The sequence below is a fragment of the Zonotrichia leucophrys genome, chromosome 1 (assembly GCF_028769735.1).
Source record: "Zonotrichia leucophrys gambelii isolate GWCS_2022_RI chromosome 1, RI_Zleu_2.0, whole genome shotgun sequence".
Taxonomy (NCBI): domain Eukaryota; kingdom Metazoa; phylum Chordata; class Aves; order Passeriformes; family Passerellidae; genus Zonotrichia; species Zonotrichia leucophrys.
Window position 1 is genome coordinate 20,715,557 of NC_088169.1, and position 26,783 is coordinate 20,742,339.

The 26,783-nt window shown below is 40.6% G+C and overlaps 1 protein-coding gene across 1 annotated transcript in view; it reads right to left on the minus strand.

The window, feature by feature from the left end:
• Positions 1-11,786: 11,786 nt before the first annotated feature.
• CLCN4 (chloride voltage-gated channel 4) overlaps positions 11,787-26,783 on the minus strand; it is a 42,368-nt gene continuing 27,371 nt past the window's right edge. Inside the window, exons 9-12 of the mRNA XM_064708644.1 lie at positions 25,276-25,462; positions 21,904-22,302; positions 17,018-17,234; positions 11,787-15,639 (exon numbers count right to left, since the gene is read on the minus strand). Coding sequence (XP_064564714.1) covers positions 15,549-15,639; positions 17,018-17,234; positions 21,904-22,302; positions 25,276-25,462 — 894 coding nt within the window. The 3' untranslated portion in view covers positions 11,787-15,548. The remainder of the gene's footprint in view (positions 15,640-17,017; positions 17,235-21,903; positions 22,303-25,275; positions 25,463-26,783) is intronic.

The following is a 26,783-nucleotide window of genomic DNA, read 5'->3' on the forward strand; positions in this document are numbered from 1 at the left end:
CAAATTCCTGCATTTGGGACTTGTTCTTTTTTTTTTCCATGCAATCACAATTGCTCACATAAAAGACAAATAAAGTAAAGCCTTCACCCATTACTTATTGAGCCTGTGGTTGTAAGGTTTCTAAAAAATAAATAAAGTTTTTCAATGAGTTTTAAAATGTAACATGCATTTAGAGTCTCCAACAAATCATGCAACATTTAAGATTGAGGGGGGTTTGTTTTTTAGTAAAATATGCTTGCTACTGTATTTTTTTTTAGTTGGAGATTAATTAGAAGCAACTACCATACCAACACTGAATTTATTGGGTGGATTTCCTGTCATCTTTGTGGTTGAATAAATTTTTTTGCAAGTATTTTACATTTAGCACAGCAGCCTTCTGCTCTGTGTCTGGGCTCCTAGAAACTATTATCATATAAATAATAATTAGATGGAAGTTAAAACCAGCATGACTGTACTGAACAAATATACATGATTGCAAATGTGTCTGTATCAGTGGGAGAGAAAGAAAGTGAATCCACTTCAAATGTTCAGTTTTACACCTCATTAGTTGGAGATGATTTTTTAATGATTTGATAAAGGGAATTTTTCTCCTTCCTCAGTCCACTTGTTTCTTCTCCTGTATTTAGTAATTGACTGCAGTTCAGAGTTCTGCTGAATTTCTGAAGGTTTTCACCTATTTATTTTCTAGAAGGTTTTGTCTTCAGGCTGACTGGTGTTTGTGGGCCCAGCCTCACGCTATCCATAGCACAGGATGCCAATCTTCCAGCATCAGCTCTGTTTAAAGACAGGCACTTGGGCTGTCAGCAGTGGGTGTGTTCGCAGCTTCAAGGACATGCTTGGAAGTCTTTGAAGACAAGGAGCATCAGAGCAAGTTTGCAGATGGGAGGTTATAGACAAAGCATTGCAGAGATCAAATGAATGCTTTCCTCAGTCTCTTAAGCTCCATGTTAATCAAGTCAAATACTAAAGGGCTGTTAAATATTATCAACAATTGCTTAGGCAAGGCCCCACTTCTATACATTTACAACACGTGGAACAAATGCATTTACAGTAACATCGGTTAACTTTCAGTGAATATAGGTAACCTTTTTTCAAATTCCTATATCATGAGTTGTAGTTTGAGTGAATTTTAATCCTTCCAAGGGCCAGGATTTAAAAGGGGGAAAAAATCAAAACAAAATATATGGGTAAAATATTTATTGAAGGAGCTGGGGTTCATGCCCCATACTATCACTTTGTTCTTTCAGTTCTAGGTGTTGGTAACTGAAATTTCTCTTTCACAGAGCATATGGGTGCAGTAACAATGTGTCTATCTCCTTGGTATTTGTTGGCAGACTAGTTTGCTTTTGTTTGTATAAAGTAGAAAGGAGCTTTAAAGGCAGTGGTCCAGGATGTGTGGTGCATGGAGCACTAGTAAAGTGGTTGAGACACTGCTGGCAGCAGGAGTCTGCAAAGGAACCATCACATTGGAACAAAAACAGCTGTCTGCCAGCACCATAAACTTTAGGAAATGTTGTGGGTGATTAGTTGCTACTCCTAATGTGTGAAAGTTGGCCTGTCTGCATACAGGCAAAATAAACTCCCTTTTACTTCTTGCCACTCATACATAGAAATCACAGGACATTATGGGATTGATTATGAGCCATAAAAGCCAGGAAGTTCAGTTTTAGAGTGAAAACCGTGGCAATGACTGTCTCTTTCTATTCGGATGTCATTGCATGAAAAGCTAAGGTGAAATGAAAAGGAACGGGAAACAAACCTCAAATGGGAATGGGACAAAAATCTCTAATGGGAAAAGCAACTCAGTCAGGAAAGAACACTCAAGCATATAATATAAGGCACCTGGCCTCTCTGAAACTTTTGGTTTTTTAAGTAAACCTTAGTGGTCCTGGAACAATAGTAAAAGAACAGTCCAGAAAACACATATTCTGCTGAGTGTCACATGGATTTTTTTTCCCAAAGACAGGCATCCTTCCCATTTCCACCATCCCAGCAGCTCACATAGTATGAATAAACAGCCCTTCAATAAAAGCAAGAAAGAATACAAATTTATTGCAAAGAAAATAATAAAAAATGATGTTTTGTTATGAACCCCTTCAGTTACATTTTTTGGGGATAAACTGTTTCAAAGGCCTTTTCAAAATTAAACAATCTGTGAGTGCAAATGTGGGAATTTACCAGGAAGTGAAATTATCCTTGTTTTGTGCTGCAAGGCAGTTTGAATATTTCCTTTCTGCGAGGGATTTTTTTTTCTGAACTGAAATAGATTTGAACACTAAGGGCAGAAGGTGAGGCTATTTTATTTTTTTCTTTTATATACCTTTGAGTCTTCTGCTTTAAGCAATCATAAAAAAGATAAATATTTATATAGTACCTGCCAGTCTATGGCTTAAAAGCACTTAACATGCTTTAATATATACGGTTGCACAGAAATAGAAAAAAATACAGTTCTAGGGTGAAAGGTAATTTCTGGCTCTTAGCAATGCTGGAAAACAGAAAGTAAACAGGATTTAGAGCAAAGTAAGCCAGAATTAATTCCTAGTAAGAATAAGTAAAAGAGAAAAGCTAATATTTCCACTGTTGCAAACTTTGTCAGTGGGAATTTCAAAGCCTGATTTTTCTTATCTTTCATAAACAGGCTGTAAATCTTAGGCCCTACAAAGTAAATGGATGGCTTAGTACTCTAACAAAGGACAAGACTTCATTCCCACAATTTAGTAAGATACAGCCTTGGAAGAAATTGAAAGATCTGAGTCTAAGTGCCTTCAAGGGGTTAAGAGGGGCTGTAGAAATGACTTATGCTTTTGACTAAGCAATAAAACTACATTCTTGGGTGGGGGGAGACTGCAATATTTTGGAGTGCTTTTTCCTCACAAAAATGTCACAAAAAGATTTTCTTTCCTTCAGCATGACCCACTTTAATATATTTGCAAGAAAAGTAAAGGAAATGAAGACTTTTACTCTCGGAAATGACAGTTTTTCTTTCTAATGCAGTGATTTAGGGGTCATTCTCAGGAGAATACCAGGATTAGCAGATGGTCTCAGATAAAACTTTTAGTTTGTATTTTTTATTCTTACTGGTCAGTATTTACTATCAACTTACTGAAGAAATCCAGCAAGCAACAGAACCAGAGGCTTTAGACAAAAGTCCTAGAGGTTTCTCCAGAATCACAGAATTAAGATTGGAAAAGACCTCCAAGATCATGGAGTCCAATGTCTGACTGAGCACCATCACCATGTCAACTAAACCATAGAACTAAGTTGCCACATCCAGTCACTTCTGAAACACTTCTAAGGGTAGTCCATCCACCACTTTCCTTGGCAGCCCTTCCAAAGCTAAAGTAACATTCATACTGTGAAATGCATTCTTAAGTGCTTGTGGAAAATAGGACACATCCAAGAGGAAAGCATGAAAGAGCCCTGCCTCCAAATTCTCTGTCTCAGAGGACTGATTTATTTCATAAACATAGAAGAACTGCTAATTTTGCATGTGTAACTTTAATTATAGCAGAATTTAACTTTTTTTTTTTTTTTTTTTTTACTTTTAAGGCAGTTAGGAGGTTTTCTTCTTAATGGTAAGACTATTTTGAGAATCAATTTAAATATGATTATGCATATCTAGTACAAATATGCTAAACTTAACCTTTGAAGTAGTGCTTAGCTCTTCACTTCCAAAATGAAAACAAATTAATAAAAATTGCTCTGGATTAAAGAGGTATACTTGGTATTTCATTCTCAGCAGAGAAACACCTCAGACCAGGGCTGTAAAGGCACCTGTTTTGTAATAAGGAGCTTTGGTCCCTGACAACGTCAAATGATGTTTCACAAATTCTCCATCAGCCCTCTTGGATCCCTCAGAGTCAGTAGGAAGCAATTTACTCATTGCCAAATATACTGATCCAAACAAGCAGTACAGGGCAATTTGTGCTGTGTCAAGACACCAGCCCTGGTCCCAGGGTATTCTTGCTCTGTGGGCACAGCACTTACTCCCAGCTAATCTTTTCCCCACGCTTCCTAGCCCAAGTTGACTCCTGTTAAGGAGCCATGTTTCAGACCATCTATAGATCTCTAAATAAGCATTTTGTGCTTTGCCATGAGTCCCTCAGCTCATGGACACAGCCTCCAGCACATGGGACAACTTGGTCTGTCTTAGCCAAGCCAGCCTTCTGTCACCCAGCCTGAGCTGGTGCTCCGGCACCGCTGAATATCAAACCAAGGAAGAAGTGATGCACTGGAAAAGCATCACCTGGCTCTATGATCCTCCTCAGTCTGGAGCCCTGACTTTCAGGTTAGGAAAGAATGGAGAGAAGAGCAGACTTTTCCCTTTTCTGCTGAAGCTGGGCCACAGGAATGTGTGGAGCTGGCCACAGTATGCTCAGGAAATCTCTAACTGCAGTGGCATTTACTTCTGAGGTGGGAAACTTCCTTTTTGTCCCTGTTCCCAAGGCTGGTAATACATTGTACATTTGAGAAAAGTAAATAAAATACATTAGGAAAGATGGGAGAAGGAGTGGGAATGCAGAGTTTTCTTCTCCTACTAATTGCAGCAGTCTCTTCTCCCTTCTGCCTTTATGTGTTAATTTTGCCAGGGTTTGCAGGATGGGGTCAGCCTCCTTAGGTGTAGCAGTGAAAAGCCCAGACCCTTGATTTTCTGTTTCTTGTTCAACTTTCTAAGCACATGTAAGATGCACCACAGCACTAGAAGCATGTCCACAAGTTCTCAGGCATTTTTCACAAGAAAAAAGAAAGTGAGTGCTCTGAGAAGTCTGTGATTACCAGTATAGGGAAGAGGTAAGACCTTAAGGCCTTCTCTGGCATTTTTTGTTAGCTAATATCAGCTGCTGCCTGTTCTGTGTGGTAGCTACTGTGAAACCTGTTTCTCAGCACTTAATTCTCATTATACTTTTAAAAGAATATTTAAGGAGGTAACATGGAGTTGTAAATTGCACAGAAGCCTAAAGGTTACATATGGTAATGCTACCAAGGAGCGTATGCTGCTTTCCAGATCTGACCAAACGTTTTACAGGGAAGGCATTTTACTCAATTCTCTAGTGCTGTTTTATGCAAACAACATAAATAATAACGTGCTTTAAAATTGCCATTGCAAAATAAGACCTTTCCAGGCTCAAAGGCCCTCTGTGCATTCCCTACACAGACATTGCTATGCTGAAGGACATACTTATGCAAATAGGAATGATGGTAAAGAAAGTGAAGAAGAAAAATATCAGGTCAGAACAAAACTGTGTTTCTTCTAGCTCCATCAGCTTGGCTATATTTTCCTCCTGACAGCGACATTGAAATGGCAAAAGAATTCCTTCAACCAACTCTTCCTGTGACCTAAATGCATAATTGATGAAAATGTATTGTTTACATGAAAGCCTCATAGAAACCACCAGGAAAGCATCGCAGATTATTTTTTCCTCCTTTTGCCACTATGTTTTTACAGATGTGATATGTGGTTTAAGGAGCCAAAGCAGACAGTTGTGCTTTAGCCCTGCCAAATATTCCAAACAAAGAAAAAGGTTTCTTTCTTTCTTCGCCCTTTCCCAACAGAATATATATAGCTAAAATAAATAAATAAATAAATACAATTTTTAATAGCTTTTAATTGTCATATTTACGAAAATTCATGAGGTAAATTACACAATTAGAGCAAACAATAATTCAGCTTTGATTCCTGCCAGAATGAGAAGTCGGGGCACAGCAAGGGCACGGCGGTGGCCTGTGCCAGCCTGAGCACGGCTGGTGGCACCGGCGCTGCCGCCGCAGCCTTGCCGAGGGCTGGATTGCCACCTAGTGGGACCCCTTTGCTCCAACCCACTGGAGCTGGTAAATCCCTGCTCATTGTCCTCACCCTGATTAATAAATACTGCAGACAAATTTAGGGCCTGGAGCAGTGGATCACTAAACACCCCGAGCTTTCGGTGCGGTACAGAATGAAATCGTGGAGTCATGAATGGTTTGGATTGGAAGGGACCTTAAAGATCCTCCAGTTCCACCCCCACAGGGCAGGGACACCTTCCACTTGACCAGATTACTCAAAATTCCACCCCCACAGGGCAGGGACACCTTCCACTTGACCAGATTGCTCCAGTCCCGTTCAATCAGTCCTTGAACACTTCCAGTGATCCACACCTTCTCTGGGAAACCTGTTCCAGTGCCTCGCCACCCTCACAGTAAAGAGTTCCTTCCTAATATCGAGTCTAAATCTGCCATCTTTCAGACTAAAGCCATTACCCCTTGGGGAGTGTTTGCCCCAACATGTTGCAGATGTACCCAAAATATCAGTGGCTGCTTCAGAAGCAGCACAGAGTGCCTGTGTGGCACTGCTAGCTCTCCTTATCACATGAGGATGCTGGCCTCTCTCAAGGGTCCTCTGGTACTTGAACACTGTTATAACTGATAATATCTTCTCTTTGAAGCTCAGAGAAAATCTAAATGTAAGGAAAATCCTGGGGCCCTCTTGTCAGGGCAGGAAAGATATGAGGGCTGTTTGCTGTGATAAACTGCCAGCCCCTTGTGCTCAGTGCACATGGAGTTGTGGCAGACACAGCCACGGATCTGGTTTTCCATTGATCTGAGAAAGGCAGTCTTTGTGCAACTGCAGAAAAGCTAAACACAATCAATTCCTGGTGTGGCTGTGTGGTGTGATGCAGTCACTCACTGAAATCTCCTCCCCTGACTAGCTGGGAGCTTAGCAGGAGGGAGCAGTGGGATGGAAGACGCCACCAGAACTCCTGAGGATCAGCTTAAAAGTCAGTCCCAACAGGGTGTATCATCAGCCAAGTATTGCAGCTCTCCACCTTTTTCCTCTGTGCATTCCTGCTCCCAGAGCCCTGTTCCAATGAAGGTGGGAGGAGTGGTGGCAGTGGCCTCCAGCTCTGCTGGGGAGGAGGTGTCTGTGCTGCTGTTCCAGCTGCTGTTCCAGTGTCACTAGGTAGAGAGGAGCACCTGCTGTTTCTGTGTGTGAGCAAATGTAACTACTGCTAAGGCTGCTTTCATCCCTGGACTAATGTATGTGTTCATGAGGAATGAAAAACTTCAGTAAGAGAGGCAAAAAACTTCATAGCGTTGTGAATGGGGCATTATTCTGAGAAAAAAAGGGATCTTGGCAAAAGGAACTCCTCCTGTCCTGTATTTTGTTGAAGCTTGAACAGCAAGAAGGCAGAATTCTAACATGAAGCCAAAAAAGAGCAAATAAGGCAGTATATGTTACTGTGGTCTGTATGCACCAGGCCATCAGATGATTGAGCTGGCCCCTGGTTCTAATCCCTCAATGGTTTGTATTTTACAATTTGTGAACACTGAATATTTATTTGGTGGAAATAATGCTGGTAGCTAGACTGTAGCTTAGCTACTGACTGTTGCTGCCAAATTTGCATTCTGTGCAGGAGACCCAAGTGAACAGAAAGAGCAGATGTGTTGATTTGTTTGAGAGTTCCTCAGTTATTACAGAAAAGCTGCAGCAAAGAGGCAGGATGGGTTGGGACTGGATGGTTGAGACTGAATGAAGAGAAAAACAGCAAAGGGAAAAAAGTAGGAGGGGATGGAGGTGTGATTTACCTGCCCTACTTGGTTATCCTTACACAGAAGGAAAACTGGTCCTCTTGGAATGGTGGCTGTCTGTCTGGAAGGAAGCAGCCTGACATGGAGAGATTTACTAAGCAGGAGTTGTTGTAGTCATCAAATTAGCAGGGATTTCTATTGCCTAAACCTGGCCTGAGAGAGAGAAAAGGAATGGTTTCATGTATGTTCCCACAGGCTTGGAAAGAAGAGGTGCAGAGGAGCTTATTCCTTGTGTTCCTGTGACTAGTGCTTTGTGGTAGTGTTCCTTAAAGGTTAGAGACAGGGCCAAAACATAATTCAGCATCATTGTTAATTATCTATGAGGTAGAAAATCTTCAGGCAGACTACTTATACCTTTATTGTACCTCTAATTATTGCACAATTTGAATTAATTAATTTGATTTATTAGTAGTAGTAGTGGTGGTAGTAGTACTAGTATTATACTGGTGCTTAAATGTCAGACAGAGATTAAAAATCAAGAATTACTGCAATAATCTAAATTATAATTGATCTCTAGCAGTGACTGCATGTTTAAATATTCTGGGCAGTGACAAATACCTGCTAGATTTTAACTTCAATTACATGAAGCAAAATACTATGTTTGGGCTACAGCAAGGCCTAAAAATGTGCTGAACATCCAATAGCTGAAAATTGGGAGTATCAGCAGAAGCCCAAGTTTCCTATAACAATTTAGATACAGATTCTGCATCTCAGTGTGATTAGAATTGCTAGCTGAGTTATCTTTAAGGCTAAAAATGTCCCTTTTAGGAGAATGCTCCTTCTGGGTTGGCAGAAGGTCCACCAGAGCACAAGTTGGCAAGGAAGGAGCTGCACTATGGTAACTTAGTGAGCTGGACTTAAATCAACACCTACAAGAGCTGTATTGCATGGACATTTACCTAACAAAGAGTCTCTAACCATGATCTTACTGTGAAAAAGGGAAGGGCTGGTGATGGCACATATTGTGTTTCTTTCCTGAATCTTCACTGCTGACTGGGGTAATTTTGGAGCCTTTGGCAGAGTTTGTGTCCTCTCCCTCACCTGTGAACCACAGCAGAGCTCAGGTGTCTCTCTCTCTTCCCAGGCTTGGGGACTTCAGGGGTCCGGTTGCCCGCTGTATGTCATTCAGAAATTTTGGATTCTAATGGTCACATAATCTGAGAGTTAGGTAAGTAAAATTTGTCTTTAGGCAAATTGCAGCTTTGGAAATTATCTAATCATAAGGCTTCACAACCTTTCAATCTTACCTGTGGGGAACCTTTAGAAGCAGAGAACTACAGTTCATCTGACTTTTTAATTATTTGGAATGGTCCTTTTGCATGGCACAACTATGGCAGCCACTCCTTCTTACTGCATTTATCAAAGGAGAAATGCTCAACTAGCATTTAATGCACTAGTCCTGCAGCACTCCTCATCAAATTGTGCATGGCCACAGTCCAGCTCTCACTAGCAACTGTAGAAACCGCAAGCTTATTTCAGGGAAAAAAGTTGTCTTTCAAAATGCATCAATACAAACAGATATTATTTCAAATTTTAGGTATTACTCCTTCCTAGTAGTGAGACCAGCCATTGTATGGTATGGTTCTCCTGGAACTGGGATGCCTCTGCGGACATAACTTTGAGACAATAAAGCAGCTCTTCCTAGCTAATATACTAGTTTTGTCTAGTTTGTCTAGATTATATATAATCTATACTAGATTGTCTAGTTTCCTAAGCAATCTCCACATTTTATTCAGTGCCCCTTACTGAATTTTTGTGGATTAAGAAAGACTGGTTAATCCGAAGGGTATGTAACATCAGCTGGCCACAAACATTGCTCTAAATGCCGTTCAAGCCAGGAACAAATCATCAGGCTTTGTAAATCCCCACAGAGAGTTGTGCACTGATTGTTCAGGCTGCACAATCATTTCTCAAATGAAACACAGCTGAAGTGCCAAATGCTGACTCTCCCCAGGCTGGCTGTTACATATGGTTATGTCTTCCTAACCAGTTACCTGCTGTGGCTGGGCAAAGCCAGTAGGAACACTCAGATTATTTTAATCCTGATTGTACAAGATAATTCTGAAAGATAACAAGGGTTGAAATCATTAACTGTAATAACACAGGGTTTATTATGTGCTCAAACCAAGAATATTAATTATGCTCAGAATACAAAAAGGTTAAAGGAGGGATGGAGAGTTAACCAAATGCTGCAGCTACAGGTCAGCAGTTCCTGTCTCACTCTGCCTAAGAGCCCAAACTGCTTTAGGATACAGCTCTCACAGTCACATCCCAGCTCCAGACTGACCTCACTGGGAAGTCACCAGTTACTGGTTAGATGGTGAACGTACTAAATCGACCTGTGAAATGCAGCAGCTATTTTTCTCAGAAGTTCATTTTTTTGATATTGCATTTAGATAGTGTGAGGACTTCAAGAAGCACAATGAACAGTCTCAAACACTGTCAAACAAGAAAGTTCCCACAAGGGAAGCCACCACAACAGGACCTTAGAATAAGCACAGATGGCAACAAGGAAGGCAGTAATACCAGACCGAACCAGAGGTGAAAGTTTGGAATTAACACACTGGACAAAATTCTGTTGGGCAAACTGTGGGGAAAGCACTGACAGCAGCAACAAGAAGGTGCCAGGCCTGGTGAGGCAGATCTAGGTAACTTTCTGGACAAAAGCTCCCACCAAGGCAAACTGTGAGAAAGGAAGTATCTTACACAAGTGCCATCCCATGCCGGGTGGGAACAGCACCCATGCCTTATAGATAACAAGGACTTAGACTGTGGAAAAGTGGTACCTCCACAAGAACAGAGGAACCCCACCAGCAAGCAGAGCAGGATGAAAAAGGTCCATCAGAACATCTCAGGATTCCATGTGGTGGCGATATCTTTGCTTAGTCTCTCTCTCCCCCTCTCTTTCTCTTTGCCCCACTCTCTTCTATCTCTCCCTACTTGACATTTACTGTTTGCACCTTGATTCGGGCAGAGACAACTCAATAACCAGATCCTAAGAGATAGCAAGCCAAAAAAAAAAAAAAAAAAACTAATCAAAAAACTCTGTGCAGCACTCCAGCAACACTGTGTTTGCCGTGTCCTCCAGGGAGCAGCAGTGCAAAATCCTGTCTGCCACAAGTGGAGGCCCTCCACTGGAGATGCACCTTTCTTATTTGGGATACAGTGTCCGTGAGATTGGGCATAGTGGGCCACCACAGCAGTGGGGAGCTAGAAGCAACATCACATTTGGAGCAGAGGAGCAGAACAGCACAAGGGAATAATACAGCTTGTAGAAAATAGATGTGGAGGAAGAGCCTCCCCTAAAGGAGCCAGAAGGCACATGGATGATAACAGGCTGCTTGGCTTGGATTTGGAGGGCAGGCCAGGGTGTGTGGAGCACAGCTGCACCACAGCAGTGCTGAATGCTGTGAACATTTTCTATTCCATCTCCCAGCTGCACCACCACAAGTGATGACGGGTAGGTCTGAAGTTCAGAACCCCATGACCAAATACAAACTACAGGAATTATTACAACTTACTGAAGTTGCTGCATGCCTGATGGGTTATGGTGTGTGTTTTGGGTTGTGTTAAGGACACAGCAATCCATGGAATGAGTTGAAGGCCATGGGACTGCCAAAACCAGCTTCTGAAATGAGTAATTTAATTTGAGCTAGGATATTGCTGGCATGTTCACCTTAGTGTTGATCAGGATCGAGCCCATATTCTTTGCTACTACCTAGAATTTAGTCTCTGACATAGATTTACCATATGTTTCATCCAATTAAATGGGGATGACTGAACCTGTCATTTTCAGTCTTTGATCTTAGATTTGAATTAATGTGCAATTGAAAAATGTATCCAAAAATATATCATAGGGGCTTTGCAACATCTAGTTTTAAAGTTTCATGACCATTTTAGACAGAACAACCTGGTTAGATAAATGATTTTGCTTCTCTTTTTAGATTTCTAAGGTATTTCTGATGCTGAAGAAAAAACATTTTTCTCTGAAAATAAAATAGCCAGCTATCAAGACTGATTCTCTGAAGTTCACTGCATGAACTTTACTAACTCCCTTCTTAATATTACCTAACCTATAATTTAATGGGATATCCTAAATCTCTAGAACTCAGGCTTGAATTATCCCTGTGAGTGAGAAAGTGAGAAAAGGAAACAAAAATCATAGAGACATTAACTTAAATAATTTTCTAATTAATAAGATATACAAGAAATGTTTCCAGTACTGTAAGTCAGTTTTATTTAAAAAATAGAGTCCAAACATTGTTTTTTATAAGGTGCAACAGATACACTGTTCTCTACAATTAAAAAAAACCCAAAACAACAAACAGAGCCAAAGCAAAACTATAGTCATAAATACAGTGTCATTCAAGCACGGAATCAGTGAGCCTTTTGTAATCCTTAAACATTCTTTTTCTGCTTCTTCAAAGCATAAGAATTAATAATTAGTGTCACTGGGACAGCCAAAGGGTCTTTCTAATGTCATTCATTTCTGTACTTTATTATTAAACCTTCCAGTACAGATTGCTTCAAGTACACAACAGAAGCTGAATGTAACTTAACACAGTTCATGCAAAACAAAGGTACAATACTGAACCTCCATCATTCAAAGATTCTTATTCCCCTGTTTATTTTAGTTGGGCATTTTTGAAGGCCAACTGCTTGAAGGACTGAACTGAGGTTGCATAATTCAGCAGTATATACTAAAATACTCATGTAACTCAGATTGATAACGCTACGTGACTACCTTGAGCCATATAAATTCAAACAGGACTGAGATCTGTGCCTCTTGGAGTCTATTCAGTACCTTCTGAAATGAATTTTGGAATACAGATGGAAAATAGTGCCTGATAATGGGCTTGTTAAGGGGAAATAAATCATTATACCATAACCGCATTTTTTGAGATAAGCATGTTATTAATTTATATTAAGAGTGTTCCCTTTCAGACACCAGTGTGAAGAGCAATAAAGGTTGGAGCATGGAGGAAGTTTTCTAATTAGCAAAGTCTCAAAGCCCTCCATGTCATTCTAGCATCAGCCTCAGCTTTGATGATAACACCAGGCAGCTGAAGTTAGCCATGAGTGTGCCACTCCTGGACAGACAGATAGCAGCCCCTGCTCTGGTTTAACATCTTTTGAACAGACACGGGAAAAAGGAGCAGCACTACATGGTTACATGTCCAAAGGTTTTTCCCTTGACCCCTTAGGCATTTAAAGCTTTCCATCTAGAGAGGAATGTGTTTGACAGAAGAGAGCTGTACACCCATTCACCTGCCTTTTACTTGGGTGGCAGTCCAGGGTCAAACTGCATTCACAACAACTACATAAATCTCAATTCCTTCTGCTGGTGCTTGCTGCAAATCACCAAGTTGGTTTTTTGGATCTTGTTTTTAAGCCCTGAAGGCTCCTCCTAAGTAGTCTAATAAGGCAAGGCAACAAGCTAACAGGGGTGACTTGGTTTCAGTAATCAGGCCTTTGGGTATTAATGGGAATTAACCACACGAGTCCATGCCAATGCATAGCCACAGATGGAGTTTAACCTGATAAAACAAGTCAATACATACGGGAATTTGTATTCACGGCCAGATTAACCTCAGTTAGGCAAGTCCATGTCTTTTTCTCATAAAATTATAACGTTTTTCAGTGTTGATACACTGTATTGATTGCTGTTAGAAAACATGGAAAGTAGAATATGGTCATACAATTTTGATCCAAGAATGAGATTGCTCTCAAAAATCAGCCTTTTTAGCTTAGTCTACATCCCTTAGATTCTAGAAGTTATGGGTAGAGACTGACAATTGTATAAAGCCCCATTTGGCTTCAGTTGTGGGAATGAGCTGATTTTATGATGGCTTCTCTGTTCAAATGAGGGAATCTAGTGTTTATGAGCATTGTTATTGACTTGGTTGGTTTTTTATGAGTTTGGCTGCTGACAGCTTCATAGAAAAATGTAAGAAATAATCACATTATGTTCTATTTCCTATTTTCAGAGGAAAGGGGTTGCTCAGTCCTACAGTTTACATGATGTTAATATTATCCCATTAATAATACATTGTACTGCAGCTGTTCATTTAACAAAAAGTATACACTGCAATATTTATGGGCTTTGGCCAGAGCTACATATCTTTATGTCAGTCTGTTGCAAACACCATTGTTAGGTGGAGTACTTAACAGCTTAAAATTATCCCTCTGCTTCCGTTTCTTTTACTTCAGCAATTCAGGCCATACCCTGTGTGAATGCAGTGGGACACCGGCCAGAAGGAAGCAGGGTCACCAGAGATAAGGGGAGGAATTTGTGACATAGAACTTCAGCATCTAACTCAGGGTGCACCTGAGCAGCTGTCTCAGTTCAGGGACACAATAATCATGTACATTGCCCACGTGAGATCAACAGGCTGGGTTTGGGCTGGGGTGAGCAACAGGCTGTTCTGGCATGCAAAGTCATCTCTATCCATGAGGAGCATCCAAACACCACCAGTTTTCTGGGTGAATTTGAACAAAAATACCAGAGGTCTTAGATGCCTAAATGAAGGGACCAGGAGGTCTGAAGGGATTCAGAGCACAACCTTTCTCCAGTCTTTAAGTTTGCATCTATAAAGGAAGGGCAGTGTGAATTATGTGTTACAGGGAGTACAATTTGGTATTCTGATAGCAGTATTGACTAAAGGGTTGACCCTCTTTATCTCACAGAGGACCAGAACAAGGGTTTAGGAAAATTTAACATTTTTACCTGAGTGACTTAGAGGTCTCTACCAGGGTCTGGTAAATCTTGTGTTCTTGGTGCAAACAGATAAATACTTAAAGCTTTCCTATGATCATTTACATTCTCAGTCCCTCAGATCTTATCCAGTTACAGTGCTGTAGAGAGGAATTCCACAGCCCTATGACTGACAAGTGCATAAAAAGTAGATCTCTTACAGAGCAAGTGTCTATGACTGTTAAATTAATTTCAGCCATCTCTTGGCAAATACAGACAAATGCCAAGAAAGAGCAATGACAAAAAGGACCTAAGTGGACAACCAAGAATCAATGCAGAATGTCATTCATTTGTGAAAAATTGTGATGTACATAAGGGAAGACAGTGAGGGATTCAATCTCTGGTCACTAACACTGATGAGAGACAGATACCATTGTCCTTTTAGTGCTTTTGAAAGCTATTTTATGGGCTTCTATGTTTTTTCCAGTTACCACAGCAAACCACAAAATACTAAATTTTACAGTACTTGTATGCAAAATTGCATAGAGAGATAATAAATTCTTACAAATAAATCCCTTTTCAACATTTATAAGGGAAAGCTGGTTGACAGAAAAGCTAAGCAGTATAAAAATTCAAAAGACTAAAGCAGGGAGCAAGGGACACTACATTTTAAAGTGATTTGAGGCATAATCTTACTCTTTTCTTAAGACTTAACTCCAGTCTTGATTCATTAAACATTTACAAAATAAATGAAGATGACAAAGTCTTTTGTTTAAAAATATGACAATTTTTGTCTGTCATGAAAATGGTATAATTCAGTAGCAAACAAATAGCCATGATTCCAGTAACAAAAACAACTGACATTACTCATCTACACTCAATGGCTTGGAACACAAACCTTTCTATCTCTTAGCAGCTTGTACATGAACAGTGTCTGCTACTCTTCACACCTGCCTCAGGAGTTACTGTGACCTTGATGCCTCCCACTGATGCTCGTGGCTCTTTCTCTCCAAGCCCAGCATCACTCACACCCACCAGTGCTCCAATTGAGCTCTTGGGAACCTCATTAAGGAAACACAGCTTGATGTCTGCAGCTGCTCAGAGCTTCTAAACTGCCTCCCTCATTAAATAAGTGCTGTCCTGCATCCACTCCCTCTGTCAGAGGCATTTCAGGCCATTCCTCATATACATTACCTTTTTCTCTTTAAACAAGATGAAACAGCAAACACAGCCTTCGTGTTAATCTAGAAGGGATTCCTGTGGGGTTACTTTCTCCTTCTTTACCAGTCTAGTTAAACATGATAGATTCAGGGTCCTGGTTTGCCATTTGAGCCATATGTCTTAATACATCCTTTTTAGTTATGATACCCAGCAGCCTCCTATAGGAGAAAAGGAAGTGAAAGGTCAACAATCTCATATATCATCCAGGTTTGTTCCCTGTTCAGCTGCAGGGACATTTTGTGAGTGCTTCCATACAGTACTGTCCATCTCATGTATTCCCCAATTATTACCTTTTTATAAAAGTATTCTCACCTCATGTATTTCTACTACCCCAGCCACAATAATTAAGTGAAATACTTTGGCTTATTACCTCTTGTTGTTGGGAACATGACTGAGTGAGGAGCTACAAAAATTAATAATTGGTACCACAAAATAATAAGTTTCTTTAGGCTCAGGCTGTGAGGACCAGCAGTCAAACCCGAGGTATCAGTGGTTGGTAGTACACAAAGTAAGCTAAAGCACAGGGTTTCTGAAACTGTCACTGACAGCATAATTCCTTCAAATTTAAATGATAATTTCTCATTTATGTGAACCTAAATGAATTATATCTGTCAAGAAAGATGAGGCCTATGGGATGTCTGGCCCCAAGAGTCAAAAAATTTCATAACCTTCAGTATTCAAGGGCTTTTTACTTCCAGTCCTTGAAGACCATTAGGCACTGAATATTGAAACTATGTCATTGTTAATAGTTTTTCCACCTTTCATTTCACATAACTTCTAAAACTCCAGGTATAAAATTCTGAACTCAGGCACCTAAAATCAGTACCTTTATCTGTTTCCCAATAATGGTTCTTATTTTCTTAATGCTGAGGATACTACATTGGCAGTAACAACGGACATGCAATATTTTTGAATAACAAAAAGACTCTCTAACAGAAGAATAAATTTTAGTCTTCCACATTTGGAAGTGATGGCTGTGGTTTGGCTATAACTAGATCCTGGGATGAGTCATGATGTCCAAATATCTCAAATTCCATTGGAACTATGGGATGTTATGTCTAGTCCACATGGTGCAGCTTTTTATTCTCCTAATTTCATATTTGCCCACCTCCTTCAGCTGTTATTTGAGGGCCTTTGGTTTATACACCTTTCCATTATCCAATAAAGAAAGTTGAATGGAGTAATTTTTCTCCAGTGATACCTTTATCACAATTTTCACAAACATCTAATCTAGCTGGATGTCTCAAAACAGGTATATTCTTTGCAAACAATACTGCTCGCCAGATCTTCCTCTTCTGAAAACTGAATGATAGTGGAAGTCAGAACAGTTTATTTTGTGTTTATTTTTACCTTATCTAAATGAGAATACACTAAGGATTTGGGGGAGCAGAATGAAATATAATACCCTGCAAGCACCATTTTGGTTCCAAGTCTGAATTCTTTTGCTGCCCTGGAGAGACACAGGTGAGGTTCCCTTATTGATCCATTCAAAAATAAGACAACATAAAAATGTTCACTTGGCTGCCAGCTACTCACCCACTGCGAGTCACCAGGCACTGCCGGAGCCCGAGCTTTCTGAAGATATCCACCACGGTTTCCATGGGCGTGTGGTCGGTGACGGTGAAAGGGCTCAGGTTGAGAATCCTCCGCAGTTTCAGCGGGTGGGGACTGTTGGGTGGCACTTCTGGGGGGTCCTCGGTGAAGTACACGATGGAGTTGCTCACCACCCCATCCTGGCGCTGGCGCGCATTCTCTGTGCAGCACAAAAATTGGTGCAGACAGTGGATTAATTTGGTAATAAAAAAGAATCACTCCTTTGGAAAGCAAGGTTTGGTTTTGTCTTTAATGTACTGAAATCCCAGAAATTTGGGTCACTGAGTAACCTTGAACTTCTTTGAGCCATCACTCTCTCAAAGCAAATGTGGTATTTTTATAGGCACATATTTTTCCTTTGTAGGGATAATACTTTTCTGAATAAATATGCAGCTCATTGCATTCACAAACTTCACTAATCCAATTTCTGTCAAATTCAAATCACTGTATGTAATTTCCTCCATTGTGAGAATCACAACAGAAACCTTATTACATGTCTGAAGGAGTGGAGTCAACAGCTGTGTAAGATCCCAGCTGGCTTGGAGAAAAACTTTTCAGTGGATTTGGGAAAATGTGGACATGGTGAATGGATTTATGAACACAAAGCTGGGGAAAGACAAATTCACATTCCAGGGGTCCAGGGGTGGTGTGGGTGTTTTTCTAGATCAGCACACCTTGCTGGCATGCAGGGTAAACTTTGTGTGTTTACAATTAATGCCTTAAATTGTTTGCAAAGCTAGATTTTAAAAAGGAAAAATAAATTACCTTCCTACTTAAAGGAAAATAGTAAAGGGGGGAAAAATATAGCTGTAAACAGCACATGTGTGACCATTTTCAGAAGTTCAAAAGCTATCATTAATACTTGGATCAAACTACAAACTGAACATTACTACATCTGGAGTTTGCATGATCAGTATAAGTCTTCTACTTAAAGCATGCCCCAAGAATTACCACTGGAGTACTTTATTTTCTTTGTAGAGTTTACCTCATCTCTGCTCAACACTACAGGGTATAAACATTATACGAGACAGATTTCCAAATGACAGACAACTTTTCACTCCCCAGAATAAGCATATCATGTGTTTGGCTCTGAGGGTTTTTTTTAATAAATCCTTGGAAATAGTTAAATTATTACTTTCAATTAACATAGGTTGCTTCTGCTCTTGAACTCATACTCCAAGCATATGTAAATATTCTTGGAACTCTCTGCCATCAATCAGAGTGAGAAACCTGCTCCTGTGACTTGTAATGTAGACAGTGATGGTTTCCAACATGTTTCAGCTGCAATTTTTTTTTTTTTTACATTCAGCAATCATTGTCTTGTAATATTTCTGGAGCTGGAGCAGTGCTGGCTCAAACCTAACATCAGTACAGTATGTGAGTCTCAACCTTCTCACCCCACATATTACAAGCCCTATTGCAATTTACAGGAATGATGTTAGTTTCGTCTCAGCTTGTTTCAATTCATACATCCAATTTCAAGTGTGAATATGCCTGCATACTTCTTTGATATATGATCTGTGCTAAGAGGTAACATTAATCAAACTGAAGGTAACTCCCACCCTTTGATAAAAACCTTTGACAGCTAGGTATTTCCTTCCCAAAGCTGCACCCTAAGAAATAGGGCCAAGCATTTTGGTTACCACATTGCTGTTCCCAAGGCAGCAGTGACCCTGAACAGCAGTGATTAGCCAAAACCATGATTTCACTCTTCCATGTCAAACACCTCTCTAGAGAAATTTGAATGATGTAGTACTATGGAGTCAATTCAGTGGCATCAGAAAAATGGTGGATTTTGTATGCAGTCTCACTGGATGGGGGAATGGGAGTAAAGGTAAAACAGAAGAGCAGATCATTTTTGCAGTCAGTGGGTAAGAAAAACAGATACAGATTAAGAGAAAGAGCAAAGCAAATGGATGTCAATGTCTGGTTTTACAGAGCAATCTATGCAGGCTCTTGTCATAGCTAGAGAGTGAATTAATTATCCCAAATGTAAAACAGTCTCTCATATTCAGGGGTTCACATTTCACAGCCTATATCAACTATGTTGATCTCTCAACTCCACACTGGGAAAAGCATATTATACAGGCCACCTGGCTATTGTCCAAGGCTCTGCCTTTTGCATGGTGCCTCTGGAGCTGGCCGAGTTTAAGAAAAGCTTTACAGTGTCAAAACTCTGCCTCTGTAGACTGAAAAGTAGGTGTCATTTAAAATGTAGACTCTGAGGGTGAGTGGGTGAGGTAGTCACTGAGAGGGTGACTCTGCCACCCCACCTGCCTACCTACTCAACAAGGATCAATGGAAGGACACAATCCTCCTGAGGATGCTGCTGAGCAATTGGCAATGGCATTGCCATTCACTTTACAGGTATTTGATGCATTTATAGAGCATGCTCACTCAGTAGGAAAGACATTACGTAGGGGTAAATCATGAGGCAGATAGCTTTGTGGGAACAGGTATTTGATGCAAGACTCAGCAGCTATTGCCTTCATCCTAGAAGGCAGATAGATGTGTGAGGGAATTGGAGTATTTCCCCAGAGTATTCCCTGGACCACCATACTACTGATGCACAATTAATTGTGCCTGAAAAAGAAGCTGAAATTCTTGATTGAAACCATGTCTCCATGAAGTGCAAATTTTTCTTATGTAGATGTGCCAGAGCTTGTTAAAACTGAGGAGGCATTCTGCAGGGTACCATGCCATAAAAAAAAAAAAAAGAGATACTGGTGAAAGAAGAGATACTGGAGTGGGCCTGACTCTGCTTTTGGTAAGACCTCATTCCCTGGCCGAAGTGCTGCACGGATGGGGCTTATGCTGTTCTGAGATGTAACTCCAGTATCTCTGTCAGGCTGAGCAGGTGAACCTGAACAGATGAATCAGAGATGCTTCACCTTGTGTGATATTTCTGTCTTGGTAAGCAAGTTTATGGCTTAAGGAGAATTGGTGTAATGGCTCCATGATCACAACCATGAAGCAAGCTGAGGTGGAGGTACAGAACACATTGGCTACCCTTGTGGTAGTGATCAACAACACCAACTCTGAAATTCAGGCAAAGCAACTTCAGAGAAAGAGGATTAGCAATCAAAAAGTTGCTAGCATAGTTTGTCCTGCTCTGTACCGGAACCATATACTGTGTCTTTGGAAACCAAATCCAGATTTTAAGTCACAAGGACACAAACCTTACTGGAAAGATTAACCACTTATCATAGTGCCAGCACAGAATGACAGCACTCACACTCAGCCCAAGGTGGGTTACCAAAAATCATCGGTGGCTGAGGATTTTAGAAAAACTTATCGATGCATATAACAATTTATTTTAAATTTAGGTTCTCTGTCATTTTCTATAAAAGATGCTCTTAATTAGAGCTGATCAGAAAACAGTACCTTTTCCTCTGAAAAATGCAGATGTTAAACAATTTTTGAACAGGAAAGCATTTTGATCTAAATGTTTACTGAGTTTAATTTTAACTGATTTCTTTGTTGTCCGTTCATAGCCTGACATTTTCTCACATCTTCCAGCAAGCCCATTCAGCCACACTGCCATTTATGACCTGAAACAAAAGACTCAGTTCCTCAAAGTTCTTTGACTGACTTCAAGCAGCCTCTGATCTTTCTGATTTTAAAGTGAGGGCTTTTCATCTTCAGTCCACGCAATTTCCCACTGACAAACCTTCCTGAAAAGGAGGTGCAAATGACTATTAACTTAGGAAGGCACCAAGTGTAAAGTCATGACATAACATGGGCAGTATGAAAGACAGACCCAGGGTAGGCTAAATACATCTAAAACAGTGCTTTAAAGACATCGATTTTTGTTTTAGCTTTGTGGGAACTGAGCTGGAAAGTGACCTTCAAAGTAACCCAAATTTTCCATTTATTAATTTTCTTGTTTGAAAAATATGTGAATTTCCATCAGAAACAACAGCTTTTTTAAGGTGCCTGAACAACAGGGATGAAACAAAGCCATGCAGAGAAGAATAATTCCAAGTCAAGGAGGTTTGGATATACCAGACATTCCACTCCCCTGCAAAGTACAAGGCAACCATGCCCAGCTGGCATCTTGCCTGCCTGCCCAGCTGGCCCTCAACACCACAGGACTGCCAGAAATGGGAGCAGACAGTGGGGCAGCCTTGCAGACCTCTGCATTTCTCAATGCCCTGGGTCCAGAAAAGGTGAAAAAACTTACTTTCATCCAATACACTTGTTCTTCAATCCTCACTCAGTCATCAGATCAACCAGGAAAGGACCTGACAGTCAAAATTTTTAGTGATATGGACTTGGACTCTCAGCCAGCTATCCACTGGATGCCAGAAAAAATTCACCCATCTTTACCAAAAAATATTGTGCATTGAATTGTGAATTGAAAATATTGTGCAGCACTAAAAAAGTCTGCATGTGAGGAAAAACTGAGACAGAGCAACAGAAAGGAGCACAGGCTATTTCATCAATGGGTAACCAAAGTTCATGACTGTCCCAGCCCATTCTGGAAGCCCATGGAGAGGGAAAGAAACTAATCACTACACTGGCTTTTGGTCTGGTTCTGACAAAAATTCTGGTATTTGAGTTGAGTTTCTCTCTGTTGTCTGTAGAAGAATTTTATTTTACTCTTTTGAGTGACAGCAAAATTAAGCCCACAAGGGTCAAGCCCACAAAATTCTATCAGTGGTATGATGCAATAGAAAAGCTTCTACGTCCTACTACCTAGAAAAGGTCACATTTGAAGATTGGGGGTGCTTGTTTGTCCATTCTTCAAGGTGAATAACACTGTTAACCTCCTATCTTGTCTAAACCCCTTTCAAAACCAATCTTTTGGACATTGACACTCTACTTACTTATTGCAAGGATCAGCTCTCGTCTCTGTGCAAATCCAATAAGTCTCTCTGAGTCTTTGGAAACCACGACTGGGAAGCCATTGTAGTCAGTCTCTTTGATGAGGGTCTCCACGTCCTCCACAGTCATGCTGTCCTGGGTGAGCACGGAGAGAGGCGCCTCGCCCCGCCTCGGCCGCATCACGTCCGTGGCCAGCGTGCGGTGCGTGAACTCGTCCTTCACATCCAGGAAGGGGTAGCCATTCAGGTGGATGTGAGCTTCATAGATCCCCTCTTTCCCAAAGGCATCTGCCACCCACTTGCTTGTGACAGCTGCAGCCATAAGAGGCACAATGTACTCCAGGCCTCCAGTTAGCTCAAACATAATCACCACCAGAGAGACTGTCATTCGAGTAACGCCACCTGCCAACACGGAAAAGACTCAAGTTTCTCTCAGGGCTGGTATACATACTAAGCAACTCACTTATATCTTTGAGCCTTGCACTCAAAAATGCATGTAATTATTTATGCTGAGTACTTTGCCCTTATACTCTTAGGCTTGTTTCTCTGCAGAAAGGTATTTTTCATCTACTGCAATTTTCATCGCAAAGGTTGAGGGAACTTGCTCATGCCAAAGTTGCTAGCATTGAAAAGCAAACAATGAATGCTAAAAGACAGAGCTTTAAAACCAAAAAGGATGCCAAAAAAATCAGCTTTAATGGATACTTGAGAAAGTAAAACTGAATCCTGCTGTTAGCCCTCTAAATGACTCCAAGAATCAGTTCAGTGCCATGGCTGAACGTGGAGAGATGGCCTTCACACCAGCCTGTCTATTGCAGTCATACTGAGGAGAAGGCTGAGCATTATCTTTGGGCACAACACAGTTACAAAATCCTACCTTGGAACAGCTTAGGGCCACTGCAAGAGCTATGTTACAGCTTAAACCCTTGCTTTGGATATCACTATAGTAATTCCGTTTGAACTGAGTACAACTTGGTTTGAGGCCATCCAGGCATGCAGCCACAGGCAGGGCTGTAGCTGTATTTTTCAGTCTAGTCTTTCCATATTAATTTCATAAGCAAGTTCCTCACTCCTTCAGTTTACATTACAGGATAAAAATGATCACATAACTGAGGACAAGTGTGTATGTATCTCTGAATTATTAGGTAACATTTCTTTGCCTCTGTTCAAAGGTAAATGTAATAAATCTGCTATTTTTGGGGCTCAAAATACAGCCCAATTTTAGATGAGAAAAATCAGAAACAGGTCATTAAAAGATCTTTTTATCTAGCAGCATACAGAAATATTTGATTGTTGATTACTTAACACTATGATCCAGATATGAATTTCATCTGAGGAATGCCTTAAACTTCTGACTGTGGAAAGCTGAGAGCAAATGCCAGAGTAAGGATCATTTAATACTCCATTTCTCTTACTTCAGGAAAGACAGTCTTTGGTACAGAACAGCTTAAGTACAAGCTGTGACCTTTCTACTGTATTTCTCACCACACTATTAAAAACTACTGCACCTTAATTTGGACCTTGTAAAAGAGGAAAAAATTGCAGCCTCACCTTGAGTCCTATGTGAAGTTCTGGGCATCACAGTATAAAAAAAGGCATTAAGCTATTAGAAACCACCCAAAGGAGGGCCACTAGGATGATGGAGTGTGGGAAGGGGAAGCTTTTGTGGAGTGGCTGAGGTCACTTAGCCTGTTCAGCCTGGAGAGGACTAAGGGGAGACCTCATTCTGGTCTACAACATTCTGACAAGGGGAAGCAGAGGGGCAGACACAGATCTCTTCTCTCTGGTGACCAGTGACAGTTGACCCAAGGGAATGGCCTGAAGTTGTCTTGGGGAGGTTTAGGTTGGATATCAGGAAAAGATTCTTCACCCAGAAGAACCTGGTGGTTGAGTATTGGAACAGGCTCCCCAGGGAAGTGGTCAAAGCACCAAGCCTGACAGTTCAAGAGGTATTTGGACAATTCTCTTGGTGTGATTTTTGGGGTGTTCTGTGCATGGGCAGGATTTAGACTTGATGATCCTGATTGGTCCCTTCCAACTCAGCATATTCAATGCCTCTATAATTCTATGCTGACCAGCAGATCATCTGCAACATCAGAGCCACATTTTTGTGCATTATTTATTTAATGAATATGAAGATCATTTACAGTAAAAAGGAAGTGCTTTACTTGTTTGGACAGTAAGATTCATCCCAGCTTTTTTTAAAACATCTACTCTGCTGTGGGTGTTCACATCCAAAGGGATGACCCAGATTGCCTTTATAACCTCTAGATAAAAACAGGCCCTTTTGAGGCCAAATTCATCTGTTCCTTTGCCTGGTTTTAGATGTGTATGGGCAGATGAGACTGATCTTTCCCATACTTCATTTTTCTGTTTTGACTGTGAGGGGTATCAAGACAGTTAAGCTCAGTTGTTGATATCTACATTACAGACATTAAATTTTCAAGCAAATCCCACCCTTCCTTCCTCTATACTGATCACACAAATGATCCTGCTTTTCCAATATGAGCATCCAAATCCAAAATTTTTCCAGCTCTTCTTAAGTACATCTTTAATTTCAAACCTACCCAGTCACATTACTAGTGTGTTATGCCTCTCCACTATTTTTTCATACACTGATGATGATATCAATAACAGCAACAAAAGGAGATAGAATATACAAGTACACGAGGGGAAAGATATGATCAGGTAAAAACATGCTCAGATGGTATGCTTGTAGCATACTTTTTACTCTATGGCTAGAAATTTGATATGTGAGATATTTTTCAATTATCTTGCTTTAATAGTTAACAGATCGCTGCTGTTATATCCAATAAATCCTATTGATTGAGTGTAATCCAGTATTGGCCTATGATCAAAATGTAAACCAAAATACAGCTCAGTTGACCATACCATGACACGCAGCCAATAAGACCCAGAATTTTTGCCTCTGTGTAGCTTAAAATTTAGCAAAAACTGGATGTTTGCTTCCTGCACTGAGAGAGTGCACAGTCTAAACAAGCAAGTCCAGTTACAGTGAATTTCATTACATCAAATGGAAAAAATGCAAGCAAATGTACATCAAATGCACTCCTGCTTGGAAACCCGCAGCTTAACTTCAATTTTTTCTTTCCTTTTCTCTACTTTTGGCAGACTACAAGGAGTAGACATCAATGACTGCAAGCCTTTCTGTTGCTGACTATCTGACAGATCACTGGAGCAACCAGCAGAGGAAGCTGCCCATTCTTTAGCCCATCACGTCTTGATTTCAACTTCTGTTGCCCCCAGAAATGCCAACACAGGCAGCTAACACCAACCCAGGCCCCTCCAGAGCATGTCCCCAAGCATGTCCCCAGTGTTGGTCACACACAAACCAATGACCAGCAGAGACCCTACCCAAGCAAGCTGCTGCTCCCACCATGGCATAAAGGCCCGGTGTAACACAGTCTGCCCCAGGTCTGCACCAGTTCCTGAAGATGATCCAGTCATGATGGTGGTATGCCAGCTGCTCCACTCCAATCCCAACCATCCGGCCAGCTATGGCTCCAACAGCCATGCTAGGAATAAAAAGGCCTGAAGGGATCTGGAATGAAATATAGACACATGAGCACCTTGACAAAAATGGCAAGTATCAAACAATTTTAATTAACAGTAAGAGAACCAAGTTTCCATAGCCTCATGGCAGCCTACAGGGCTGATCCCCATGGTCTGACACAGTTTTCTGCAGTGACAGAGTTTATGTGGCTACATGTGTATTAATAGCTTTATAAAAAGTTAGTGCACTTTTTAAAGAAATTTTGAACCCTATCTGCTGCATCCCACTGAATTAGGGAGATAAATGCTGTTTCTGAATAATAGTTTGCTTTTGAAGTCAAGATGTTCCTGGCTTGGCCTTTATTGCTTTCTCAGCAGGAGGTCAGGAGCTGCTGATGGTTCTGTCATAGGCTTGAGAATAAGCTTAACTGAAAATAACATTGTGATTTCACCCTCTATCAGATGGAGCACTTTATGCTTTTATTACTACTTTTTCAGACTAAATCAGACCAGATTTTAAATTAAATGTCAAATGAAGAATAAAAATTCAGAGAAAGGAGGCTGACTGCTCAGGGACAACTAATTCTCCACTGCAGTTTACAATATATTTTCCAGGAAGCTCTATGAATCATAACTTTGTTTGCTGCACAGACAAGTCACAAATCATTAAAAACAGTATTTAAATGAGAATGGAGGGAGGAAAAAAGAGAATGAAAATGTATTTTGCCTTGGATAAGTGCATTTCCTCTTAGGAAATTTCTACTTAGATGTCAAATGCACTAGCAAGTTAGAGATGTATTTCCTGCTGGAGAAGACAATTCAGATCTGTGACAGGGGCTTGCTGGCAGCTTTTGTTGTTTGCAGAAAGGAAAGCCTATTATATCTTTTAAAGTCTGAAAATATACCTTGAGCTTCCTAGAGAACTTAACTAATCACCTCATCAGCAGAGCCCAGAGGCATCTAGGGCTGATAACAGTGGATGCTACAGCCCCCACCACATTGTGTTAACTTTGCTGATGCAGCTCAATTGAGTCTTCTAGATTTAGTAGGTAAAGCTATTTGGCCCGTTCTTTTACAGACAGGTTGAAACTGTCAATTGCTTCTAACAGTTTTTAAATATACAGGATAAATAAAGAATCACATTTTAAATAAAGAAACAAAGCTTTTCATGAACAAGCATAACAATGGGCTGTCAGCCATAAATCACTTTCTAGAGTGAAAGGCTATACTCAGTTCAAGTGTAGTGTTTAAGTGAAAAATGAGATACTCTAGTTTTGAGCATGGTATAAAATACAGTGTATAACTAAAAAAAGCTTCTCATTGTCTGCAGTCACCAGATCCACAAATAAATGCTCAGAAAATGGGAGCTG